This window comes from Sceloporus undulatus, chromosome 3 (genome assembly GCF_019175285.1).
Source record: "Sceloporus undulatus isolate JIND9_A2432 ecotype Alabama chromosome 3, SceUnd_v1.1, whole genome shotgun sequence".
NCBI classification, from domain to species: Eukaryota; Metazoa; Chordata; class Lepidosauria; order Squamata; family Phrynosomatidae; genus Sceloporus; species Sceloporus undulatus.
Window position 1 is genome coordinate 54595881 of NC_056524.1, and position 25821 is coordinate 54621701.

At 40.2% G+C, this 25821-nt stretch overlaps 1 protein-coding gene across 6 annotated transcripts in view; it reads left to right on the forward strand.

The window, feature by feature from the left end:
• ROBO1 (roundabout guidance receptor 1) overlaps positions 1 to 25821 on the forward strand; it is a 688267-nt gene that overhangs the window by 311088 nt on the left and 351358 nt on the right. Inside the window, exon 1 of one of the 6 annotated variants that reach the window (XM_042458019.1) lies at positions 4128 to 4560. The exons of the other annotated variants lie outside the window; for them this stretch is intronic. Coding sequence (XP_042313953.1) covers positions 4494 to 4560 — 67 coding nt within the window. The 5' untranslated portion in view covers positions 4128 to 4493. Of the gene's footprint in view, positions 1 to 4127; positions 4561 to 25821 lie in introns of those variants that run through there. 6 annotated transcript variants of the gene reach the window in all.

A 25821-nucleotide genomic window follows, 5' to 3' on the forward strand; every position in this document is an offset into this window, starting at 1 on the left:
ACATGATTTGTTCAGAGGAGTTTTGTCTTTGTCCTTCTCAGAGTACGAGAGAATGTGATTTGCCCAGTGTTACTCAGTGGGTTTCCATGGCCAGGTAGGATTCAAGCCCTATTCTCCAAAGACATAGTCCAATACTCAAATGAGTACACCATGCTGGCTCAAAACAGACATTTACTTTTCATATTGTGAAAGAAATTATTTTGTCCAGTAAATTCTTTTTCTTCAAAGTTCAAAATATTTAACTTTAAAGTACATGTATTTGCATAGGAAAAGCCAGAGAAATTTCCTTTGTGTGTTTAATATACACACCAATCTTATTTGTTTGTTTATTTATTTATTATTTTACATCATACCTTTATCCTTGGATGGGCCCTAAGGAACACACTTATCTTAGAACCTATACAGTCTTGCTGATTTAAATGTATTGAATTGATACTAAGATACAATTCTACTGTGGGTAGCACCTTTGGGCTGCATGTCTGTTGTTTTGTATTATCCTCCTGGGATATGTAAAGGCTTTGTTTAGCTGTAAACAAGCAGGTTGGGTCCAGATTACATTGTATTCCCATTGACAATGGGACTAAAACAGTTTAGTCCCATTGGAGTCAATGGGTTTTGAATTGGTCATTATTTTTAAAGTTTATTTATTATAAATGTTTCTATATGACTTCTAATTTACAGAGATCATAAAGCTTTTTAACAGTAACCCCATGAAGCAAACAGATAGTACAACAATGTATGACAGAGTTCAAAACATTTAATGACAGAGGCTCGGTCAAGGTAAAAGGATGTAGTCAACATGCCAGGATTGATGTCTTTTGTATCAGAGAGAAGAAAATTCCATAAAGCGGTCACCACCAAATGTCAATATTTGAGCTGCTGTACAGATAACAGTGTGTCCCTTGGAGAATTTAGAAGCTTAGAGGAAACTGATACAGTGGAGTATCAGCTGAGATAACTGGGTCTTGTGCTGTATATGGTTTTGTATTCTAGTACCAACACTGTAAACCTAAACTGCTAGTAGGCTGACAGCCAGAGTAAAATCACTTGACACATGTGGAATATGTATGTAATAATCCATCTGAATTAGTAATTGCTGCATTGAGCATTAGCTGGGGATTCTGAACTAATATCAAGGCCCACACAGAGCAAATTACAACAATCCTATCTCAAGGTCATCGTTTTGTGAATAACAGTGGCTAGGCAATCTGTACACAGGATCTGAGCCTAAATCATAGACAACATTGATCTTCTGGCAGACCAGTCTGGCATTAAGACCATTAGGTTACAAGGCTGAGCAACCAGGATACTGTTCAGAAGCTGTGATGGAAATGGTTGTTAGATTGGTGATGGAGGTGTGTGCTTTCAAGTTGTTTCCAACTTAGGGCAACCCTAAGGCTATCATGTGTTGTTTAATAATGACTGTGCTGAGGTAGGGTTAAGCATATGGAGAGAGAAAAGAGTGCCTCCTTTTTCAGGAGTCTTCAGCTACAGGAGACATAAATTGGTCTTCTGTATTTCAGACCCAGTGTGATGTAATGGTTTGAGTGTTAAACTAGGCTCTGGAAACCAGTTTTCAAATCCTCACTTGACCATAGAAACCCATTGAATGATCATGGGCAAGTCACATACTCTCAGTTCCAGGGGAAGGCCTCTGCCTTCAGTCCCACCTCATGTCCTTGGTCTTGCCCACTGTTGGAAAGTGGTCTCAATGCCAAAAAGGCTGCAATTATATGCAATCTCTGTGGGTATAAGCATGGTCTTGATGCTTATGTGATATAATTATAAACTAACATTTAATTATGTAGTGCTTGGAACAAGTAAACATGATTTTATTGATAATAAAGGTGACACAGTAGCACTCCTACCTTTTCTCACTGGTGTTGTGCCCAGTTTGAGGTTGCAGTTCTTTATATGTTAGGAATTCATCGTGATGTTACCAAGGCTTGTGATTCCATGCCTCAAAATATGCATCTTGCCAATGCACAATGTAGTTAGTATTACAGTTGCATTCTTTTTTTTAAAAAAAATCATTATTTCACATTTCACAAGGTTTTGGCCTGTGGGATAAAACATACTTTTCTTCTGCTGTACGGGCAAAATAAAACATCCTTTCCTCCTCAACAATGCAGTGCCCAATCTCCATTCTGTTGTGAATTGTCAGATTTATGTCTGGCCATGTCAGCACCAAACCTACAATATACCCACTTAAACCAGATAGGAGATAAAGTATCATCAGCAGTGTGATGGGATCTAAAATGGGGTTGTAACTGGAATGGGAAATAACCAAGCAATTATTATTTTCTTTTCTTGTTTAAAGAAATGATAAGAAATGATAACTGCATCACCCATGAACCAGGCTAAAAGTGGGGGTTGGTCACTCAGTCACTATTGCCTTGGAGCAAAGATAGTGTGATAGAACTGTATTACCAATGAAGAGAGAACTGGTCAGCTTTGGAAGTGGGCCTAAAAGGGCTCTCTGCAGGGGGTTTTGTCGGTTTTCTCACCAGAGCTTCAGAGCTGTTTCCACCCCAGATGCTCTGCCCTTAATGCCTGGCTCTGGAGAAGGGATGGTATAGGAATGGGTGGCCCTGGGATTTCTGCAAAGCAGGGGTGGAAGCCATCCTAGCTTGGGAGGACATGCCCTCCCCTTGCACTCTGTCACCCTGTCTAATAGGATTGCTGACCCTGCTTTCTCTTATCCTTAGCAGGGGTGCTTTGATTGTGAGTTCCTGCATGGCAGGGGGGGTTGGACTGGATGGCCCTTGGGGTCTCGTCAAACTCTACGCTTCTATGATTCAGTGGTCTGGAAAGCTGCCAAAATAAATAGCTGCTGCACTGGCGCACATACACACACACACACACACACACACACACACACACACAATATCTGTTGTTCACAAGACTCAACTTGTTCCTGCCTCTTTCCATCAAGCATTAGGGAGACAAATCCAAAGGATTCCTTGTGCTTAAGACCATCTTTTCTTGGCTGTGTTTTTGAGAGGCAACAGAATAACAGGTTTACTCAATCCCTTTTTCTTTCATTTCCCCATCTGCAAAGAGGGAGGAGGAGGAGAGCTTGGAGAAGTTACACTTTGGGGTCACCACTTTGAGATCCCAGCTGCAGTTTGGTTGGAACCAGGCACTTCATCCTGCCACGGCTCAGTTGGGAATGCAATTACGGTTCTTGAAAGAGCAAATAAGTTGTGCTATTGCATTAATGAGAAAGTGCTGCAACAATCATCATCATCATCATCATCATTTGGATGGCTCTACAACCTTCCACCTCAGCTCCCCCAATCCCCCTCCAGTAGTAAGGCCTCCCTCCCTCTTTGTCTTCCTAGCTGAGCCTGGCTCTTACTTTTAGCAGCAGAAGCCAAAGGGTTACAATGAGTGGGTTCCCCGGGCGGATCGTTTGAAGTCCTCCGGTGGGAAGCTCCATTTGGATTTGGGGGGGGGGGGGGTATATGTGTGTGTGGAAGTGAAGATGCCCCCGGCCCTCCCCCCCCCCCCCCCGAGCTTCCCAGCCAGCAGGGGCTCTTTGTTGCCCAGGGCCCAAAGGGGGCCTCCTTCGGACCCACAGCTCCAGTCGCTCTGTGCCTCAACATAAAATAAAAACAAATGAAGACGGGGGGAAGAGGGCTTTCTTTCTTTGAGGCAGTGCCCCTTCTTGGGAGCTGAAGTCCAACCTCCCTGAAGGAGCAGAGTCTGGGGAACCAGGGCTTGAAGGGGTCCTGAGGCGGCTCCAGGGCAGCAGAGCGCGCCTTTCTCGCCAGAAACTTCGGGGGCTTGCTTCCCTCTGAGGGAGGGCTGCTGTGGGGCTGGCCTTTCCCTCCCCCTCATTCCCTCACACACTTGGCTTTTGTGCTGCTGGGGGAAGGGGCACTGGAAGCCCTGGAGCCGGCGCCTCAAGTGATGGGACCCGGGCTGGCTGCCCCTCTGCCTCCGCCCTCCTTGGCTCTCCTGGGCCAGCAGCCCCTCCAGCCCCCCGCCTCCTCCTCCTCTGCTTCCCAGGAGTTTGGGCGAGGAGGAGGAGGAGGAGGAGGCACTTGAGGCAACTCAGGCAGGCGACCTCCCTCCCTCCTTCCCTCCCTCCCTCCCTCTCTGGCTGAAACCAAAGCCAGTCCTCCTCCTCCTTCCCTTCCCTCCTCCTGCTCTCCTCCTCTCCCGGCCTGGCTCTCGGAGGAGGAGGAGGATGGTCCAGCCAAGGAGCCCCCCTTCGGGCTGAGGCGCCCCTGGGCTGCTGCTGCTGCTGCTGATCCTGGATGGTTCTCTTCGCCTGGGCTCAACTTGGGATTTAGGACACCGCTGCTACCGCCATCGCCTTCGCTTCTTCTTCTTCTTCGTCTCTTCTGCTGTGGATTTACAAACACAGGAGCCTTGGAGGCATTTGGGGGGTCCCTGCCCTGCCCTGCCTCCCCTTCCCTCCCTCTCTCCCTGCCTGCCTGCCTGCCTTTGGGCATGAGCCTCCCGACAGGCTCCACCTGGAGACCATGAGCAGCCCAGAGCTGGCTCTCGCCTCCTCTCTCCTTGGCTTGCTCTGCATTTGCCTCTCCGCAGGTAATCCTTTCTCTCTCTCTCTCTCACTTTAACCACTCTTCCCAACATGATTCCTCTGTCCCTCAGTGGCCTCTTGGACCCCCCCCCCGCCGCCCTCCCAGTTGAAAAGGGTCCCTGCAAAAAGCCCCGAGCCCAAGCCCTCTTCCTCCCGGTCCCTGGATGACTTCCACGCGGAATGAATGAAGCCTGGCTGCCTTTGCACCCTCCGCGGCAGACAGACAATGGAAGAGCCTCCCAGAACTCGGGCCCCTTCCCTTCCCTTCCCTGCGAGGGGCTCTCCCTCAGGCTGGGCCTGGGTCCCCCTCAAGGCACCGGATGCTAAGCAGGGCCTGCTCTAGTTAGAACTTGGAGGGGAGACCGCCCACAAATCCCAGGCGCTTTAGGCTGTGGTTCAGAAGAAGGTACTGGCCCAAGCCAACCCTGTGAAACCCATAAGCGGAGAGGCAACTTGAAGGCACACATCTTCAAGTCTGTCCAGCAGGGAGGGATGCTTGGCAATTCTCTTGCTTCCTGGCACTCTCTTCCATACACGCCTCCATGGCTTATGCCTCTCCAAATGCTTTTCAGTGTGTTTTGATGGAAGTTACCTCTCCCTCCCCAGCCATGTAGCAGATTTAAGCCTACTTAAATGCATGAGAGAAAGTCGACTTAAGTCTGAGGCGGGGGGGGGGGGGGAAGGGGGGGTTTGGGGACCATAGCACCAAGGCCACAGATGCTCTCAGCATTGGAGAGTCCTCTTCAGTCAGAGGGACGAGGAGGCATTCTGGGCCCCAGTTGGATGCATCCAGGGCTCTTGCCCCACAGAATGGTCAGAAAATGTGCATGTTTTATTGGTTGCCCTGTATGGGAACAGAGTGGGATTGATCTTCTATAAGCAGTTCTCCCCCACCTCCACTTGTCCTCCTTGCTTGTAGCAGCCAGCCTAGATGGCATCAAAGGGTCTATTAGGACTTGTTTGATGCATCCAAGAACTATAATTAAAATAGATCATAGAGAACCTGCAGGAAGCTACTTTCTTTCAACTGTAGGAACTAAATAGCTGTCTTCTGCTTAGGGAGAGTTTTAAGGTGTGGGGAGGGGGAGGTGACAGTTAGCCAGTCGTTTCTTCACTATATGACTTGGTTTGCTAGTGGGGAACAGATCTGGAGTTGTTCCCCCCCCCCCCCCTGAATTTTGTGGAGAGCATATTGTCCCACTGTTCAGTACAGTCCAATTGAAGCCCTTGATGTTCTTTTCCAGGTAAGTGAACCATTGGCTCCTAAAGGGATTTGCTTGGGGCAAACTTTCATTGGAATGCCTGGGACGTTGAGGCAGTTAGTATCCCCAGAGTTACTTTGTTGTTGTTGTTCTTGTTTTGTGTGTTGAGAGAGAGCATGTAGCACCTTTGAGACTAACTGAAAGCATGAGCTTTGCTAGACTTAAGTCTGCTTTCTCGATGCATTTAAGTCAGCTTAAATCTGTGAAAGCTCATGCTGCCAACTTCTTTCTTTCAGTTAGTCTCGAAGATGCTGGAAGCTCTCTCTGCATACTGACTCTACAGACTAACAGGGCTATACCTCTGAATTCTACCACTTTGATTTTTGTAGCTCAACATACATGCAGGGCATATTTATTATGCATGTTTACCCTACAGCACTCAGTGTGCATAGATTTACAGTCCTAAGACAGGCATGTGCCTGGTTTATTTCTTTTATTTTTAATAATCCCGCCTTCATCTATCCAGATGGGTTCCTCCTTGTCTTAACTTTCACAAGTTGAAGCCTGTACTCAAACCCACTATTTGCAAAGTGGATTTTAGATTTAGACTGTAATAACTCTGAAAGAATCTAAAGTGGTCTTGCTGGAGACTGTTCACTGTAGTGAACAGTGGATATCTCTGTAAACAGTTTATATGCTCTCTGTTTCCTGCAAAATAATCATGTTTGCTGGCTTGGTCTGGCAGCATGGCACATGTGTTAAATCGTTCAATTTAACTGCAATAAAAAAAAAAAGATTGTTAGAGTCCCATGAAACCTGTTCCCTTGACCAGAGGTGACAAGAGAACAGCCTAGAGAGGAAAATGAGCTCCATCCCATGTGCTGAGTGGGAAAGAAAGCAGCAGACAGGGGTTACTTTGCAGTGGGAACAGGACAGGTGAATGGGTTAAACCCGAAACTTTTTTCCTCCTTCAGTCACCAGCTCAGGGACTTTTCATTCCTTTTCTTTTGAATGCTCCTTAAAGTTGAATGAAGCTCACATTTACCAAGATGAATCTCTTTTCTCTATGGTCTTTTATGTATACTAACTCACAAGTCCTTGCTTGAATTTATAGCCAAAAGCTTTCTTTGCCATCATTTTTGATTTGATCTTCTAAGAGGTTTTTTCCTCCTATGGCAAGTGAGGTGACAAGTCTGATAAACGGAGAAAGGAGAGATCATTAAACAGATATGGGGATTAGTGGTCATTAGTCACTGCTTGAGCTGGCTTTATTAGTGCTGGGATGTTATCCTGGGCTTAAGGAGCATCATACCAGTACAGTAAGCTCTAGACTGCAATTAAAAAAACGCACACAAAAAACCTTTCTCTTAATTTAAGTGTTCTTTCACAATAGGTTTATGACTATAATGTACTATGGAATTCTTTGTTGTTTTTGCTTAATTCTACTTGATAGAGCATAATTCTCTTGCTTAAGATTACTGTTTGTCTGTGAAATGTATTTTCCTTACCTTGAGCTAACATAAACATTTTCTTTTAACCTTTATGTTTTTGCAGTGCTTGCTGTCTGTTCTTGTTGAGGAACAGGCTGGGACAGTTGATTCTTTCAGCTTTCCACTCCCAGCATTTGACTCTTGTGTGTTGTAGTGTAACATGTTCCTCAAAGAGAAAACTGCTTGGGCTCGTGATGATGCAGTTTTTCCAGAAGTGTATTTGGTTGTGTGGTGCCTGTTACCAATATATCAAAGAAGCATTTGGTAATTATTAATGTGAAGAAATAAAGATGATGTGTTTATGTCTACTCAGAAGTAAATTCTTCCTGAGTTCAGCAAGATTTACTTCCAGGATAAGCCAGTAGTAGGATTGCAGCCTAAAAGAAAGATTTGTGCAGATATGAAAGTTGCTGAGGGTTCTGTTTATGGATCCCTTTAGAAAATCAGCTTTGTGCATATTTTAATGAGCAGTGTCTAGACTTCAGAATGTTGTACAGTATAGTATAAAGCAGAGTAATTTCAAATTTAGTTTATTGAAAGAGTTGTTGACTGAAACATTGTGCAGAATTGACACGATAAGTTAACAGCATTTACTTCCTTGACCATCTTAGCATATTACAATTAACAAATTATTCTTCAAATATTTTATTTCTGTCAGTAAGTCTGTTACTTCTCACTCAAAAGAACATGACTTGCTAATACTGCCTTGCCAATTAAAATTTGTATGACTGACACAGTTATCTTTTGTTATCCCCATTGTTACTATGCTTTTTAGTGACTTTAACAAATTTCTACATTCTCTTCAACTTATAACTCAGAAAAAAATAGTATTTGCATTCTCTGTTGGAGGCATATAAACATTTAAAAGTATACCCCTTTGTTGTTGTTAGAACTCTTGCTAGAATGAATGGCTTGTTTTCCATGTGAGAGCTTTTCTTATCCTTCATTGCTCTACTTCAAAACTGTTGCTTGTGTTGCTAATTACAGAGACCCATTGTAATAATTCAGAGTGTGGGCTAGTGAGTATCTGGTTCAAATCTCAGAGCCACAAACTCACTTGGTCTTCTCAGCCTTTGCAACATGGTTTGCAAATTTTGGCCTACTTACAGGGCTGTTGGAATGTTTCCAGGTCTGAAACATTCTGTTTAAAACAGTTAAAAGCTATAAGTAAACATTGCATATAGATGCCATTATTACTGTACAAGTTTAATATAAGGGTGATGATGTAAAGTTCTTCCTAATTTCTGCTGGAGCCACCCGACTCAAGTCATTGAAGATCATGTCTGTCTGTCTCTCATCTCCTATTTATATATACTCATTGCACAGCTGGAGACTTGGGTGCCAAAGCTTGTTCTGATTTCCTGATTCATTAGCTTTATGTTCTAGGCACCTTTTGAAATTCATTGCCCTTTGTATTGAAGAAGGATTATGTGATCCAGACCAATACGTGTGAGGCAGTCTATTAGTATGTCTAAAAAGCTAAAGCTATGGTTGATCTGTCCACTCCATTTTGGAAATGTGCTTACTTGTAGAGTCTGTAGTGCGGATTACCTGAAGCATATGATATACACATGTCTGAAGTAGCATCTTAGGTGGGTTACATACCGCCGCTTTGCGGTGGTCTCCCGGCACTGCTGTTTGCTCTGTGAAGGAGTCGCAGCAGCCAAACTGCACGACTCCCTCGCGGAGCAAAAAAGGAGCTCCAAAATGGAGCTCCTTCTCGCGGCGCGGCTATGACGCCACGAAGTGCCGCTGGCGCACTCGTGGCGTCATAGCCACCGCGACACGTGCGGAAGCACAGCGTCCGCTACGTAAAAATGGCAGCAGCCGTCTGGAACGGCCACTGTCATTTTTTACGCGCAGAGCGCGTATTAGGGAGGTGCGGAAGCACCGCACCTCCCTAACCCTAGTACGCGCTCCGTGCGTACTTTAATGGCGGTGTATAACCCGCCTTAGTTGGTCTTCCATGTTGAATAACATAATGAATGTTGTGTTTTACATAACATTTTTTTTCCTATGGAAATTGTTTTTCCAGTGATATTTAACAAGTAGGTTAGATCCCAGACTATGTAGTGGAGCTAGTCTGAAATATTGCACCAGTGGCATAACCTTTATTCATTCATTTATGGGATAGGGATAGATGTGGAGAAATTGGTTGAGACAGAAAACAGACATAGTACACAGAAATTAAAAGTGGGATCCATGTTCAGTCCCCAGTCTGAAACAACTGGTGTTTTTTACACTGATCTTATGATTTTTCTTTCTTTCTGTATAACTCAAGTTTCTAAAAAAGCCTTTCAGTTTTTTACACATTTCTTTCTACTGGATAGAATTTACTGTTATCATGTGATTAGAACTAAATGTTCCTAAGCTTTGCAGTCATACCTCTGAGTCAAAAAGGCGTAGGACTGAGTTATATGATATTGAACTACTTTATACTCCCAAAACAAATGGTTCAACTGTACAAAAAGTAAATGCAAAACTACTCCTTCATTTGAGTATATGGATACAATACTGATTCTAATCTGTGTTGATGATTGTCTGTCCAAAACTAGAATAATAGTTACTTTGAATCAATTCGTTTTAGCAATACTACACATTTGTTAGTCATTTAGCACAGGAAGTACAGTAGAGCATAATAACTTCTGCAGTAGGAGAGCTGTTTTGTTAAGTACATTTTTCTTCAAATAACAACATTGTAAAAATATTTAGCTTTTTGAGTGCCTAGAAATCAGCCAAGTCCAAAAAGTGGCCATTGATAGATCAAAATATATTCATTTTCCTATTATGCATTAATGTATTTGTGTTTTATCTCTGCAAGATGAATACCGAGTCTTTGCTGAGAACAGAAGTATCTGTATCATTGCTTACATAATTTTTATTTACTATTACATGTTGTTAGATTTTTATTGATTTTGGTGAGGTTGTTTTTATGATGTATTAATTTTTATTGATTTTGTGAACCGCTTTGATCACTTCGGGAAAGCGGTATAAAAATAAAGCATATTATTATTATTATTACTTTTTATTTGATTTTCAAGATACTATTTTGAAAGGAGCCCTTTGATGACTGTATGGTATGCTTAGTCAATGGTTGTGTCAGTATTAAAACCTATGGTTTACTGGTGTTACTTTCGGAACAACATCTTGCATATTTCCTCGTGTTTGACAAATATGTGAAATAGTTTTGGTTATTTTGTGCATCTGCTTTGTCTCCTCTATTTCAGTTCTTGAAACTGTACTGTGAAACTTGCATCATCTTAGTTAAGCTTCCTACACCTGCTGGGCTCTCTACTACACACCCAATAAATCTCAAAAGCAGGGCTTGCTAGCAGAGAAGCTCAACACCTGTTCCTAGATCTGTGCACCATGGGGATCTTACTCCAAGCCCAGATTTTAGAAGTATCACATGCAATAAAAAGGGGAGTTATGTGAGTCTTTCCCAAGGCCAGAAAACTATTCTCCTTTACAGAAATTGCAACTTCATACAAAAACTGTCATAATATATGATAATAAAACACGATCCTTCTTTGTGTGCATAGATAATCATTGGCAGATTTCCACTGTGAATGTGTGTTTTGTGTCTTCACATCCTTTCCCCAACTTTTGGTGACACTAGGGTGAACAACATTTTCTGAGTCTCAGAGTGTGTGACTTGCCCAAGGTCTCCCAGTGGATTTCTATGGCAGAGCAGGGATTCAAACCCTGGCCTCAAGTTGTAGTCTGATGCTCAAACCACTGTGCTATGTTGGCTCCATCCCTGTGAGTACATCTGGCAAAATACATGTGTATTTTAGCCCCTGCACACTATGGTGTTTGTATTATATTTTAATATAATTTTACAAGTGAAATTTTAATGATTAACTATTGTATATTGATTGTTGTTTGTTGATGTTTGATCAGTTGATCGTAATAAAATCTATCTATGGGGTTTGTGTACTTTGCTACAGAGGGTAAAAGAATCCTGTATAATGTTGGCTGTTAGGCTGTATAACTAGTAATCTCTAGAGACCATTTCTGTAAAATAGATGGCCTTTGTTGGTTTGCAGCCAATCCTAGAAGGATTAAAAACATTCTGCACCCTTCCACTGGAAATCGCAAGCACACTTGCACATAGGGACTGTTCTCAGACTGCTGCTGAACAGTCCATAATCTAATGAATATGATTTAATCTGATGCTTTCAATGGAGCATTACAAGCACTATCAAGACAAACAATCTGGTGGCAATTATAGAGCAACAAGGGTCTATATAAAGTATAAGTAGTTGCTGTTTATGTAACATGATGGCTTATTCTAATACTAATGTGTTTTTGTGACCAGTATATCTAGATTCTACCCTCACCCTCCTGCCTTGCATATTTAGGATATGTCTTTATTGCTTGCAAATAGTCTAATGTCAGTATATGACATTTATTTATTTATTGCATACAGTTTGGGTCCAGCTTTTTGGGAGTTTTGTCTCATTCTTAGTATTATGTGTACTTCATTATAATCAGCATTAGGTGTCTTTGAATTTTTTGCTTTCTTTTCTGTGCCCCAGTTTTATCAAACACAACATCAGGCTTACTATTGTGGCATCGAAGGCTTTCATGGCCGGCATCCATAACTTTTTGTGAGTTTTTTGGACTAGACGAGTTTATTCCTGAGGTTTCGCCAGCATCTAAAGATGCTAGCCACAGATGCTGGCAAAATGTCAGGAATAAACCCGTCTAGAATATGTCCACATAGCCTGAAAAACCCACAAAAAACCTATAGTCTTACTTTTTTCTTTAAGTTCCAATTAGAAAGAAGGCCAATACTGCATAGTTGATGTTACAGTATAGATTTTTCTTTCTTACGTAGCTTGAGGGAAATAAGGAAGAGGCAGGCACCAGGACTACCTACATAGATTAATTGGTTATGGGGAGGCGAGTTTGATTTCTTCCTTATGAGATGTTCAGGAAGGCTGGGATGGATAACCAGCTGTGATGTCCCTCTGACATCACTAATTCCAAGTGCACCTGTATCCATTGAGGCACTGTTTGCCTCATAGGTAGAAGCAGTTGTGAAGCCTTCTCATATTAGCTGCTTGTAGCTATGCAGTGTGTATCCTGCACATACTGAGCAGCAGACTCATTTATGGAGCCATCACAGTCTTGCTGAATATTCTACCATGGGTAATTTCAGTCAAAATGGACTTGCTGACATCTTATTGACTTACTGACACAGCTTCTTTCTTTCATTTTCTGTAAACCTATTGGTCATTTTGCCAAATTTGTGACAAAAGAGCAATGATAATCTGGATAATGCCTATACAGAATGAAATAAAAGATACTGTATTCACTTATAAATAGGAACATCCAAGAAAAGCGAAATGGGAAACTTCCTGATTTCTATACCAAAGTAGGTGCCCATACTGTAATAAAACTTATTTTAAAATGAACAATTTGTAAAGAAGCAGTTCTCAGTTTCCAGGAAGCAAGTGCAAAAGGGAGGTTTACAGTTGAACATTAAGAGAACAAAAATAATGACCACAGAGGATTTACATAACTTTAAATGAAGACAGTGAAATAGTTAAAGATTTTCCCTACCTTGTCTCAACCATATTCAGGATGCAGACTGCACTGAAGAAATCAGAAGACTAGGATTTGGAAGGGCCACTCTGAAGGGTCTAGACAGGAACCTGAACTGTAAAGATAAATGATTCCATACTAAAATTAGGATTGTCCATGCCATCATATTTCCATTTTCTATATATGGTTGTGAAAGCTGGACAGTGAAGGAAGCTGGTAGGGGGGGGGGAAATCAACTCATTTGAAATTGCATGCTGGGGAAGAGTTCTATGGATACTGTGGACTGCTAAAAGATAAATAAAGGGATCTATGAGCAAATCAAGCCTGAACTCTCCCTGTAAAGCAATATCATTAAACGGAGACTGTCATACATTGGACATATGAGAAGACATGCCTCCGTAGAAAAGACAATAATGCTTGGTAAGGTAGAATGCAGTAGGAAAAAAGGAAAACCACATTGCAGATGGATAGACTCAGTCAAGAGACCATGGGCCTGAGTCTGCAAGACCTGAGCAGGTTTGTTGACAATAGGATGCCTTGGAGGTCTCATTAATTGGGGTCATCATAAGTTGAATTCAACTTAACAACAGTTAACAACAAGCTTTGAAAAGCTCTGAAGTTGTTGCTACTGACTTTTGTGCCTCTTGTAGTGTTACCATTGCCCATGATTTAGACTTAAATTGCAAACATGTGACATGTTTTCTCCAACCTTCTTAATCTCTCTCTCTCATGCACACACAAACAGCTTTGGAAAGTGATTCAGGATTTTCTTTAACTTGTGGATCATGAGATGATACTTTATTTTTAAGTTACTTGTTTTGACATACTGTTAAGAATTGAAAACTGAATTGTTTTACTTTTTATGATAGTTTTAAAAATCACTGTTTGGTAAATGTGTGTGAAACAGTCACTTGGCATGTGCCAAGTAAGAATCTTTTCCTGGCAACAGATAACAAATTGGCCCTTTTAAATTACATTTTAATAATAGTTTGTTTTTTAATGCTTAGACTAATATGCATTTTAAGGGTAATATTTAGTTTCCTACCTTTCCCCCAGCAAATTTAAGATGGCAGAAATCAGTCTGTCTGCATAAAAGCCTGGGGAAGTTATTCAAACTGATTAGCCCAAGTTCACAAAGAAGGTTCATGGTAAGTGGGGATTTGAATAGGTATTACTTTATTTTATTCCAGTATGGACTAAGACATCTTACTGTACACAACTCGAACAAAATATAGTTAAAGCAAACATTAAAAAACACTAGGTAGACAGTCATATAATATTTGTGGAAGTGGAATGATATATTCTCTTCCAAACCTTTGAATCCTTGATAATATGCTTGACAAGGAACCTATGTCATATCTTACCTTTTCTTGTATTATTATACCCATTGCTATTTTTATTGTTATCTATAATTCATTATTCACTGAAATTGATTTGCATCTTTGCAAATCATCTACAATGACTTTATTGTATATTACCATCTCTACAAATCCTACAATAAAAGTTTTTTTAAAAAAACATGTTTTAAACAGTTAATAACACATACAAAATATAATATCAGAGTATAGAATGCCCTATTGAAATACTCTTCTGCTATATAAAGACTGAAGGCCTGTGTCTTTGCCTGCTGGCAAAAGGCGACTACAGAGTGGGACAACATAACTGCCTGTGGTGGGGAGTTCTGTGGTGTGCAGCCGAATCTGTGATGATGATGAGGCAGAGACAAAGCCCTCTCCGAATGACCTTAAAATCTGTGCAAGCTTGTACATGTAGGATAGCAAGTAGTATGGGTAGCTTTGCAAATCTGAGGAGTAGATCCTGCTTATTGAGGGTTTGATCTAGATTCAACCCTGTAAAACTAGACAGTAACAAGCAGAATTCTTTACTTCCCTTCCCCCTAGCCATCACACCAGCCTTCTAAAAGTACTATGCAACCCTGTGGTGTGTGTGCGTGTGTGTGCGCGCGCTCTACTAAATGTGATGGCCTTAGTTTTGCAGAGAAGGGGAAATCATTAAAAATTAGGTAGAGGCACCTTACATGAATAGAGATCTTCCAGTGAACTTATATCTTGGACATCTGAAAGAAGAAAAGGAAAAAAAAAATTTTGAAGTACATGTTTTCTCCTGTTAGATGTTTTGAAAGGGTTTGCTATTTTAAATGGGAAGTAGCATGAATTCCTTTTGTGGGGGTAGTGTTTCTCTTAAATGTAAACAGCTAAAGTCCACAGACATCAAACAACTGACATTATCCTGCCACTTAGTCTATTTTGCAGACTATACAGTAATGTGTTTACATAGTCTGGAGATAATTGTACTAGGTTCAAATCCTTAGCCTCACCCTACACCATTTGGATACATGCAGGACTGTCTCTTTTTGTCTGGAGAAGAATTAGGATAGATCCTTTCCTCTAGCAAAACAGTGATGGCAGCCTCCTCCAATTCATCTCCCATCATCCCTGCAGGTTTGAGACCCTCTGGAACAGCATGAGCGATGTCACATGGGACTGCAGAAAGGAAACGAGAAGTAGTGAACATTATGTCTTTTCCCCACTGTCAACTTATCAGAACAACCAAATGAACATGTCCCTCAGTGAGTGGTTGGTTCATGGGAGAAAATGAAGAAGAGCTTTAATGTGCAAGAGCATTGTGTTCCTGTCTCCCACAAATATAGCAATAAATGATAGCTAAAAATAATTACATTTTAGATATTCTACCTTTTCCTCATTAATCTAAACCCCCCCTCAAAATTATCACTCTAAAGGAAAACTGTGGGTGAATACAAGGATTACAAATAAAATGAGACTTCCAATGAAGATATTATCCTTGTCTGCAGATCAAGAGTGTGACCTTGTTAGCAGGAGTGCTGCTGGTGCGTTCAGTGGAAATAAGAGGGCATAGAGGGAAGAGGATGGTCAGTCACTAAAATGATAGAAAATATCTTCTTAGCTGGATTCATTTATAAGACAAGAATTAGGGTTTTTGTGTGGATGGAGAAATTCTTCATTTATTTGTATAGACTTTGATAGACACCATCAATCTGCAGTATAGAGATAGTCTTTCTCATTTCTTGAATATTCTGTTTATTATGGGATTTGTAGCCTAATTTAAATAAGTGTTCTCCACTATGCAGTTCTGTCCAGTAAGTTCTTGATAATGTTCCCAGAAGAGTGAAAAAACGTTTTCCTGCTTGTTAGAATTTGTAGGTATTGCTGCCACTGCTGCTACGGTTCAAACAAAGCTGTACATTAATATTCTGCCCTAGATATATTAAGAAACTGTAGTGAAAGAGCATTATTCTAACAAGCACTCTGTCTTTAGTTATACACTAGAGAATACCAATGACTGCCAAATGGAGAACTGTAAGACAATCAGATATTGTTAACATTGACAGTACTATACACATCCATACAAAGTACCGATGAAGAAAGTGCTTAGACTGGTCAGTTGATATCTCTTCCTTCCCATTCTCATGTAGCAAGCTGCTAGGCAAAGGCAGAACTTATTTTAGGTTGTAGAGTTTAGAGCTGCTGCTCTAAGCTGCTTTAAATGTAAGGTGACATTACATTACAGGTGCCATTAGATTACACTGTAACTTCCATTACGGCAGCTCTAATGTAAGGTGCAATTTGTTCTGAATTTCTTTCAGTATTTGTCATGATCAGTGTGTACTTTGGTATCTGGTGTTAGGAGGATAGAGGGACATTCCCATTTTACTAGAAACCTTCCCTTGTGGCACATACTTTCTAATCTGAACATGTGCTCATTCGGCCATCCGGCAAGTGGCTGATGTACATGCTGCCTTGTTAAACTGCCAGTCCCTTGGCAGATGTCTAGACAAGCTGCCAGCTATTAAGACTGGATGGTTTAAACCAGCTTCAACCTTATGATTGCTGAGTTATGGAGGAACTATAAAAATGTAGTGTCTGTAGGGACTAATTCATCTCACTGCTGTCCTGGCAGTAAAGATGACCCACGTGATCACCATGGATTGGTACAGTTCTCTAAACTCTGTGATGTCCTTCAAGCTGGTGGTGTAGAGTTTGTAGGTGACAGTTTCCAGACCTTCTCAACACAAAATGATGAAGTGAAAGGTGAAAAATAGCATCCCCCCCATTTTCATGGTGTCTAGATTTTAGATAGAAGAAATGCTTTGTAGAAGAGATAATGAAGTCTTGATGTATCTAACATTTAGTTCTAAAATGGCATGAAATATGAACTCCAGGATTGGTGAGCAGGAATACACCATTTCAGCTATTGCCCTGAAAGGCCTTTTGCAGAATTGCGAATGACATTTTGTCAACTCTTTTATGAGATAGAGAAGATACATTTGAGAAATCTTGTTAGCACATGAAGATGGAAATGAAGATGGCTTTCTTTTCCAAATGGAGAAATAGAAAAGTAGCTTTTCTGGAGGCATTGCTTCATAGAGAGAGATGATGGCTATGTTGCTTCCCAATCTTGTTTCTTTTAAGTAAGATGGGTGTGTGCACTGGCAATGTAGTGCATAGTGTCGATTGTAAGAAAAGTCGTGGGCACGGAAAGAAGGAAGATTTGCAGAAAGTAGTAACGCCACATGTACCTTACAGCAGAGGCATTTGATGCAGCTACATTCCATGCCACAGTCTCAATAACAGTGGGCATTTTATCACATGGAAAAGCTATATGTGTCAATGTGAAAAATCTGCAATATGAGTTCCATGGGTTTTCTTTGCAATACTGATTAACATATGGATGTTTACTGTTTGAAAGACTCAAAGCTTCTGGATTATAAATAACTTTGTGGATACATTAATATGCAACATTTTTTCTGATCAAAGAATATTATTATTATTATGTAAATTAAGGGAATCATAATAATATAACTGTTGCATTAACATGCTGTAATTGTTCATTTTATGACAACTGAAATATCTTACAGCTTAAAGTTCATAACCAGTGATTTTAAGTGTCTATGAAATTTCTAATGCAAGGTATTTTATATTGCAAGTGGTGCTGTATAACACTTTCAATGTAGTAAAAGATAAAATTAAGAATAACAACAAACAGAAGATACTCTATTTCTGTTACTACTGTTGGGAAAGCTAAATAGCCATGTATTTAATTATTAGAGAAAGTTTGTTTATTTGTGGAAATAAAAAAAGTTTATGTTACAAATAAAAGTAATCAGATTGTCCTGTACCTTCAGAACTTCTCAATTGTAAATGCTATTGTGCTAGCATAGTGTTAGCACCTCTGTTTTGAGAACTTATAATTTTAAGAACTCTGGGAAATAAATGAGGGAAAAGCTAGTTCATGTTCATGGTTATTCTATTAGTTTTGTTTGTTGTTGTTTGTCATAAAATCAGGTTTGGCCAAGGGCAACCCTATGAATGAAAGACCTCTAATGATTTTACTAGTAGTCAAAAATTCTGTAAATTATTTTGGATTATATTCAAGTGCTGCAGTAGTTTTGAAGCTTCCATTCTCAGTGGAAGACTACTTCAGTACAACTGTTTTAGTCTTTTCAGCTTTCTAGATTTAATCTGATTTGTCATCCTTGTATGTCTGTGCACTGAATTGGTTTCTGTAGCTATACTCATGTGAAGATAAAGGGATATTTGGAGGATATAATAGTTTACAAACATTAATCCTAATTTCTTTGCTAAATGATTTTCAGAGTTTGTTATTTTAAGTTAAGAGATCTCAGTGCAGAATTCTTTTCAGTGTTCAGTATGTGTGGGTGTGCTTGTGCACGCACGCAAGTGAACAGTAAGGTCCCATTAGGACTGGTTACCAGTAACACAATCTATTCTGTTATTGGACTGGGAAAGTGCTTGTGTGTTATTCAGAGCAATGGAGCTTTGAAGGAGCATGCACTCAGAGACAGATTTCACTGTTTGCAAACCATTTGCATTTAAAACAGGGGTGGGCAGCTCTGTGGAGCCCCCAAAATGCAAATGTAATTTGCAAAATATGCCCCATGTTTGGAGGCTCCCAGACTCCATAGGGCTTAAATGGCTTTTTGCCATTTAAAAAAAAAAGCCTCAAAATGCTCTCTATGTCACAAAACATATATCTGTGTCCCCTAGGGCAGGGGTAGGCAACCCTTTTGAGCTGGGGGCCGGGTTGCTGTCCCTCAGACAACTGGGGGGCCGAAGCCAAAAAGTAAATAATTAAATAATTTAAAAAAAATTTAAATAAATAAATAAATAAACTGGGACAAATGTAGGACAAAATTTTCAAATGGTGGACACTTTTTAAAAAAAAAGTGGAGGACACGCGAAAAAATTTGCTGATTTTTAAAAAAATGTTAATATAAATGCATATTTCTGAGGCTTCTATAGACAAGTGCCCCAGCGCACAAGAGGCTAAAGGCCCTGGCGGCAATCGGCGGCAGGACCGGGCTGGGGCCGGTCCCAAGGCCTCACCGGGCCGCATCCAGCCAGCGGGCTGCAGGTTGCCTACCCCTGCCCTAGGGGGTATTCAAGGGCTTTTTTTTTTTTTTTTTTTTTTTTTGGTGGGAGCAAGTACAGTAAGAGGGGCGCTAGTGCAACTTTCTTCTACAGTTGCCCATCCCTGATTTAAAGACTAGGTGCAAGATAAAAAAACTGACATTACTCATCAATCCTGAATTATTAATGGTACCATTAAAATCAAGTATTCAGGGCCCTTAATGCAGAGAGATCCCATAATACAGTATTACTTGTGCCTGCCCCAATACCTTCCAGTGTGATGCAGTCAAGATAGAAATGCTCCTGAATACCTGTAAATAATCCAATCCTCCTGAAGGATGGTTAATATCTCTCTTCCCAGATTCCTTTACCATCTAACCCGATCACATTTTTCAGCTGCAGAGTAAGTGAAGTGCAGGCAGTTGGTGCACTGGTGTCCCTGACTTTGAGTCCCCAGCTCTGGTCTTGCCCTATGAGACCCAGGATGGCAATATACTTGGAGACCCCTTGTGAAAAAGTCAAAAAGTGACTGTGAAAAAGTGTGATTTGCATGCATGCACAGAGGAAGTCATGATGCTGGAATTAATCCAGGTCCCCAGACACTTTAATTTGGCTTTACTAGTCATGTGTCCAATTTTTTAAAAAAAAGATTTTTATGATGACAGATACTGATTTTATGATGACCAAATACTAGGTTGCAAGTCTGGAATAAAGTGACTGAATTATTAAACACCCCTAATACAGTGTATCACAATTGCTTGTTCGGAAAGATGTGCGCTGTATGTGATTGCTGATCGAGCTAAATAAATAGGCCTTCCACATTTGGGATTTCCTCATCAAAGTGGAAAAACAACAAATATATATATATATCACACATACTGAGAACACTCTTCTAGGAATCTCTAGGTCCTCCAGCACAACTCTATGGTATATTTCTGCCAAAAGTTGACCACAGAATTGTGCTGGAAGACCTAGAAATGCCTAGAGAAATGTGATCTTTCCAGAAGTGACTTTTGGCAGACAATGACCATAGAGTAGCATTGAGGATTTGGTGCAGAATCCTGGAGATTCCTAGAGACAGCATATTAACCAAATCCTTGAATAATCAGATCCACAAAAGTCAAAGCCACAAATGTGAAGGGTCGACTATATCATAAAGGCACCAGATCCTGTCTGATCATGGAAGCTGACTAGTGTCAGTCCTGATTAGTATGTGGATGAGAGACAGCTAACAAATACCATGTGCTGTATTTCAGAAGAAGAAACTTACAAAAAATCCCACCTATGAGTATTTGTTGCCTAAGAAAACCTTATGAAATTCATGAGGTTGCAATAAGTCAACAGGGAACTTAAAGGTGCACACACACACACACAACTTATGAATTTCCCTGTGCAGGCATACCTCAGTTAACAAAGTACACGTGTTCTCAGACAGCACTTATTTAACAGAAAATTTGGTACCAGAGGTACAAATAGTGTGGAAAAAATAGGAATAGGTTCATGCACCACAAAAAAGAACAGTTTAACATGCTTCAGCAAGCGTTTTATCCAAAACTAACAATATGCACATGTGAAATGAAACAACTGGGCTAGGTAAGCTTTGCACAAGGAAGCAAAAACCTTCTTCTGGATACAACTTGAAAGCTTCTTCCAAAATGCTTCCAGTGATAATTTGTCTTTCATCAGCTTGCCCTTTGCTTCTGCTTTTCAGTTTGCTGGCCAGATATATAGATCTTTGCTTCTTTAACATGCTGGTCTTACAAAATTTATCTCTGCTTTGCTGTTCACATATGCTCAGTAAGGGATTTTGGAGGCAGCTATTGGTTACTTTGACTGTTACAGGGAAGCACACACGGCTGTGGTTGGAAGCACTAGAGTGGAATCTCACTTATTCCCTGCTCAAGCTTAATTGAATTGTTTATGATTGAAACCATTTTCCCAATAACAATGTTGTTAAAAAAAATCTAGCTGTACAGAAAGCAAGGTGATTTTGTAAAAAGATTTTGTAAAAAGGAGCTTCTTTGTCAAAGGCTTTGGGCCTGAACAGACAGGCCAAAATAAAGCTGCTTCAGCTCACTTTGGAGTGTGTTGTTTAAATGACACAGACATCTTAAGAGGCCAGAAGCTGAGCCAAAGCTGTGCTCTAGTCCTTAGGACTAGAGCGTAGCTTCTGGCTTCTTAGGATGCATGCAGCATTTCAACAGCATACCTTCAAAGTGATCTGAAGCAGCTTTATTTTGGCCTGTCTGTTCAGGCCCTTTGTTAACACAGGGCCGAGACAGACAGCCCAAATGCTGTGTGGCAGCGATAGTAGGATTCTGGATCTCACAACAACAGCACAGTTCGGAACCCTACAATGTGCGGACGGCGGCCTAATGGCAGCCTCCCATCCACACGGGGGCTGCCATCTTGGCGTAAGTGATGCGCAGCATCCGTGCATCGCTGTGCATCACTTAGGTCATGAGTGTGCCATTGGCGCACTCCCAACTTAATTCTAGAGGCGCGAAAAGAACCTGGAAGATCAGGTTCTTTTTACCACGGAGGGATCCTGTGCTCCGGAGGTAAAATAGGCACCTGCAGACCGCTGTTTTTTGGCAGTATGTACCGGGCCTAAAATATGCCTGTATATTAACATTCCCTATATATTCACTGTACATTATTAGCACAGACAGACTATGCATATATTTACAGTTGGCCCTTCTTATACATGGATTTTTTAATACATGGATTCAAGCATCCACAGTTTGAAAATGTTCAAAAAAAGTATAAATTTCAAATATCAAACCTTCATTTTCCATTTTTTATAAGGGACACCATTTTGCTATGTCATTATATTTAATGGGACTTGAGCATCCACAGATTTTGTTATCCACAAGGGATCTTAGAACCAAACCCCAGTGTATAACAAGGGTCCACTGTAATTAGTACCATCCAGGGTAAAACTACTTAACCATAGGTAGTAAGAAGACTAGTTCAACATCTTTCAGCAAACTTTTTATTTCAGCAAACTTTTATCTAGGCACACAGAGAATGAAACAACCAGCTCAGAAAAGCCTTGTATGGAGTAAACAAAAATTTTAAAGACCACTGGAACACTTCTTCCAAAATTTATCTGATATGACTATTTCTTTCAGCAAGCCTCCATTCTATTTGAGTTCCATTTTGGTGGTCAAATGTACAGATCTTTGTATTTTTCTTTTTTCTTTAACATGCTATCGTAGCTGGTTTATGTACTGTCATATGTGATTTGTATCTGTAGTACAGACTGGTGACTAACAATTAGGTTTTTTAAAATAACAATAACAACAATAAAGCAGTTGGTAAGCCTTGAAAAAAACATGAGGTCCAAATTATATATCTGCTTATTTATCATTCTGCTTGTTGTTCGATAGGGAAAATGTGAGGAGATGCTTCCACTGTAGTCCATAAAGAGACAAAGCTCCTATCTCTGTATGCTAAACAGCAAACTAGTTTACACAAATTGGAATAGTTTTTTGTGGGTTTTTTGGGCTAAGTGGCTGTGTTCTGTGAGGATTTATTCCTGAATCTTTGAAGATGCTAGCCATAGACGCAGGTGAAATGTCAGGAATAAATTCTTCCAGAACATGGACACATAGTCTGAAAAACCCACAAAAACTATGGATGTTGGCTGTGAAAGCCTTCAGCTTCATAACAAATTGGAATCTTTTCTAAAATGCTCTTGAATAATAATGTTAGAAAGAAATTCTATTAAGTTTTTTTGGAGACGTTCCACTGATCATACTGGGCTTCCTTTTAAATAAACATGCATGGGATCTGGTAGTTGGAGGATGTACACATATATCATTTTACATATTCACTGATGACAATCATGCTTAAACAATCCTGTGTTGTACATGAAATTTGTTTTGAAATATCTCGTTTGAATATAGCTCCTTAATGTTAACAGATTGTCTTGCTACCAAATATGGAAGTGAGATATTTCCAATACAGAAGCAAAGCAAATGATCTGACGCAGCATACATTTCTCTAAAATAGGCTGCCTTGTTGTTATCATGCAGCAATTATTAAACAGAGATTTGTGAGCAGAACTCATATGTACATTGATTTTACAGAAACAAAAATGCTGTTCACAAATTGGCAACATCATCAATAAATTACAGTGATAACATTACTACACCTATTGTTGATAAGCTTTTAGTATCAAGAAAACAATGCACTTGGGTAAAGAAGTTTAGAAATGTTGATGAATATATAAATAGATTGTTGATACTTTCAAGGTTAGTACATTCATTATAAATCTAGACTGCAGACAGTTTAGCTTTCTAATCATATTAAGTACAGGCACAGTTTTTGTGTTTATTTAGCAGACCTGTGGCTTGCCACTTGCAAAAAGAAGTCAAGGTGTTGCATAGGCAAATGAAAGTAAACAGATGTATTTAAAACAATAAACCCCACTGAAATAAAAGGATACAAAAGGTACCTTCATTAATAAAAAGAGAGAGAAACATCAGTCATTTAAAGACTAGTGGAGCCCTGGTGGCGCAGTGGGTAAATGCCTGTACTGCAGCCATTCACTCGAAACCACAAGGTTGCGAGTTCAAGACCAGCAAAAGGGCCCAAGCTCGACTCAGGCTTGCATCCTTCCGAGGTCGCTAAAATGAGTACCCAGACTACTGCGGGCAAATTAGCTTACTTGATAATTAGCTTACTTGCTGTTCACCGCTATGATCTTTGGAATAGCGGTATATAAATAAAACAAATTATTATTATTATTATTAGTGGAAGGATACCAAAGATGGAATTAATGTGTCATCTTTGTAGAGGGAATTCCATGATTCCCACAAGCCAAACATAACAATCCCACTTCTCTGTATAGTAGGAAATATAGCAAGTTTCCAACAAACAAACAATAATTATCGGTAGCCTCATAATACAGAGGTCTTATAAAACCATTACCAGTATTGTAGGCATTGTTCAACTGTTTAGACTTAAGCAACATGTAACTTCTTTGTTCCATCTATGTACCCATTGTCACTTCCACTATTGATTGCTGTAAGCTAAAATTCAGTGCCAAAATTTACAACTGATTTTCACCTTCCTATACCCACTGAGTGACCTTGGGCATGTCACACTCTCTCAGCCTCCAAGGATGGCAATGACAAATCTGTGATAGGTTCACCTTAGTGTTTATAAATAAAAAATGATTTGGAGGCACATGACAACAAAAAAGCTTGTCTCTTCTGACTTCATGTTATTTCTTATCCAGAGACATGATCTGCATGCTAGTTTCATGGGACTCTGTGATAGAGTAGGGCATTCCAGCATCCTCCTCTGCCATACAGCTGCTGTTACAAATCTGATAGAAGGGATGATGATAGGTTGTGGCTGTCTAGTATCATCAAGTTGCCCTTCTTGCACTGGACACTGGCTTCATTTTAAGATAAGAAGCCTCAGATGTTTGTTTTGTTTCTCTCCACTTCCCCACTTGTGGCCTTGAACCAAGGAGGATATTAGGTGCAGCATAGAATTATATTTTGGACTCAGTACTTGATTTTATTTTACCACACATTTTTATACACATGTTGTCAAAATGATATTTCTATGTGTTAAATTTCACTTTCTGGCTTGGGTAGAATATATGTGAGCCTGATCCCATTTGTGTGTGTGTGTGAGAATCTGATTAGTCTTAATGGTTAGTTTCTCAGAACATTTGAGGAAAGACTCCATAATTTCGAAATTTAACAGAGGTTTGTTGTTGTTTGTCAGGTGTGCTTGAGTTGACTGCGACTCATGGTAACCCTGTGGATGAGACACCTCCAAGATTCCTATCCTCTGCTCAGTCCCTGTAAATCCATGCCTGTGGCCCTCCTGATTGAGTCCGTCTATCTGGCTTGTGGTCTTCTCTTACCTCTACCTTTCCTAGGATTATTGTTTTCTCTAGTGATCCATATGGTAATTTTATCTATTCCTCTTTTATTGTTATTATCTTAGAATGTACGCCTTGGGCAGGCTTTTATATACTCTTTAATTTTACCGACTTTGTACAGCGCTGTGTATAATTACAGCGCTTTAGAAATAAAGTTTAATAATAATAATAATAATAATAATAATAATCCATGTCTTTTCATTATGTGGCCAAAGCATGACAGCCTCAATTTGATAATTTTGGCTTCCAAGGAGAGTTCTGGCTTGTTCTGTTCAAGGACCCATCTGCTTTTTTGTTTGTTTGTTTGTTTGTTTTTGGCTGTCCACAGTATCCTAAGCACTCTTCTCCAGCACTGTGTCTTGAAAGCATTGATTTTCTTTCCCTCTGTTTTCTTGACTGCCCATCTCTTGCATCTGTATGTGACAATGGGGAATACAATGGCCTAGATGATTCTGACTTCAGTACTCAGTTGTATATCTTTATTCTTCAGGATGTTTTCTAATTCCTTCATAGCTGCCCTACCCATTCTTAGTCCTGTTCTTCCTGACTGCAGTCACCACTGTGGTCAATGCTTGATACAAATAAGTAAAAGTGCTTGTCACCATTCATCAGAATGGCTGTTTAAATTCTTATTCTGATCACAAAATGCAGTAATCTTAACTAGCCCTCCAATTCTTTTATG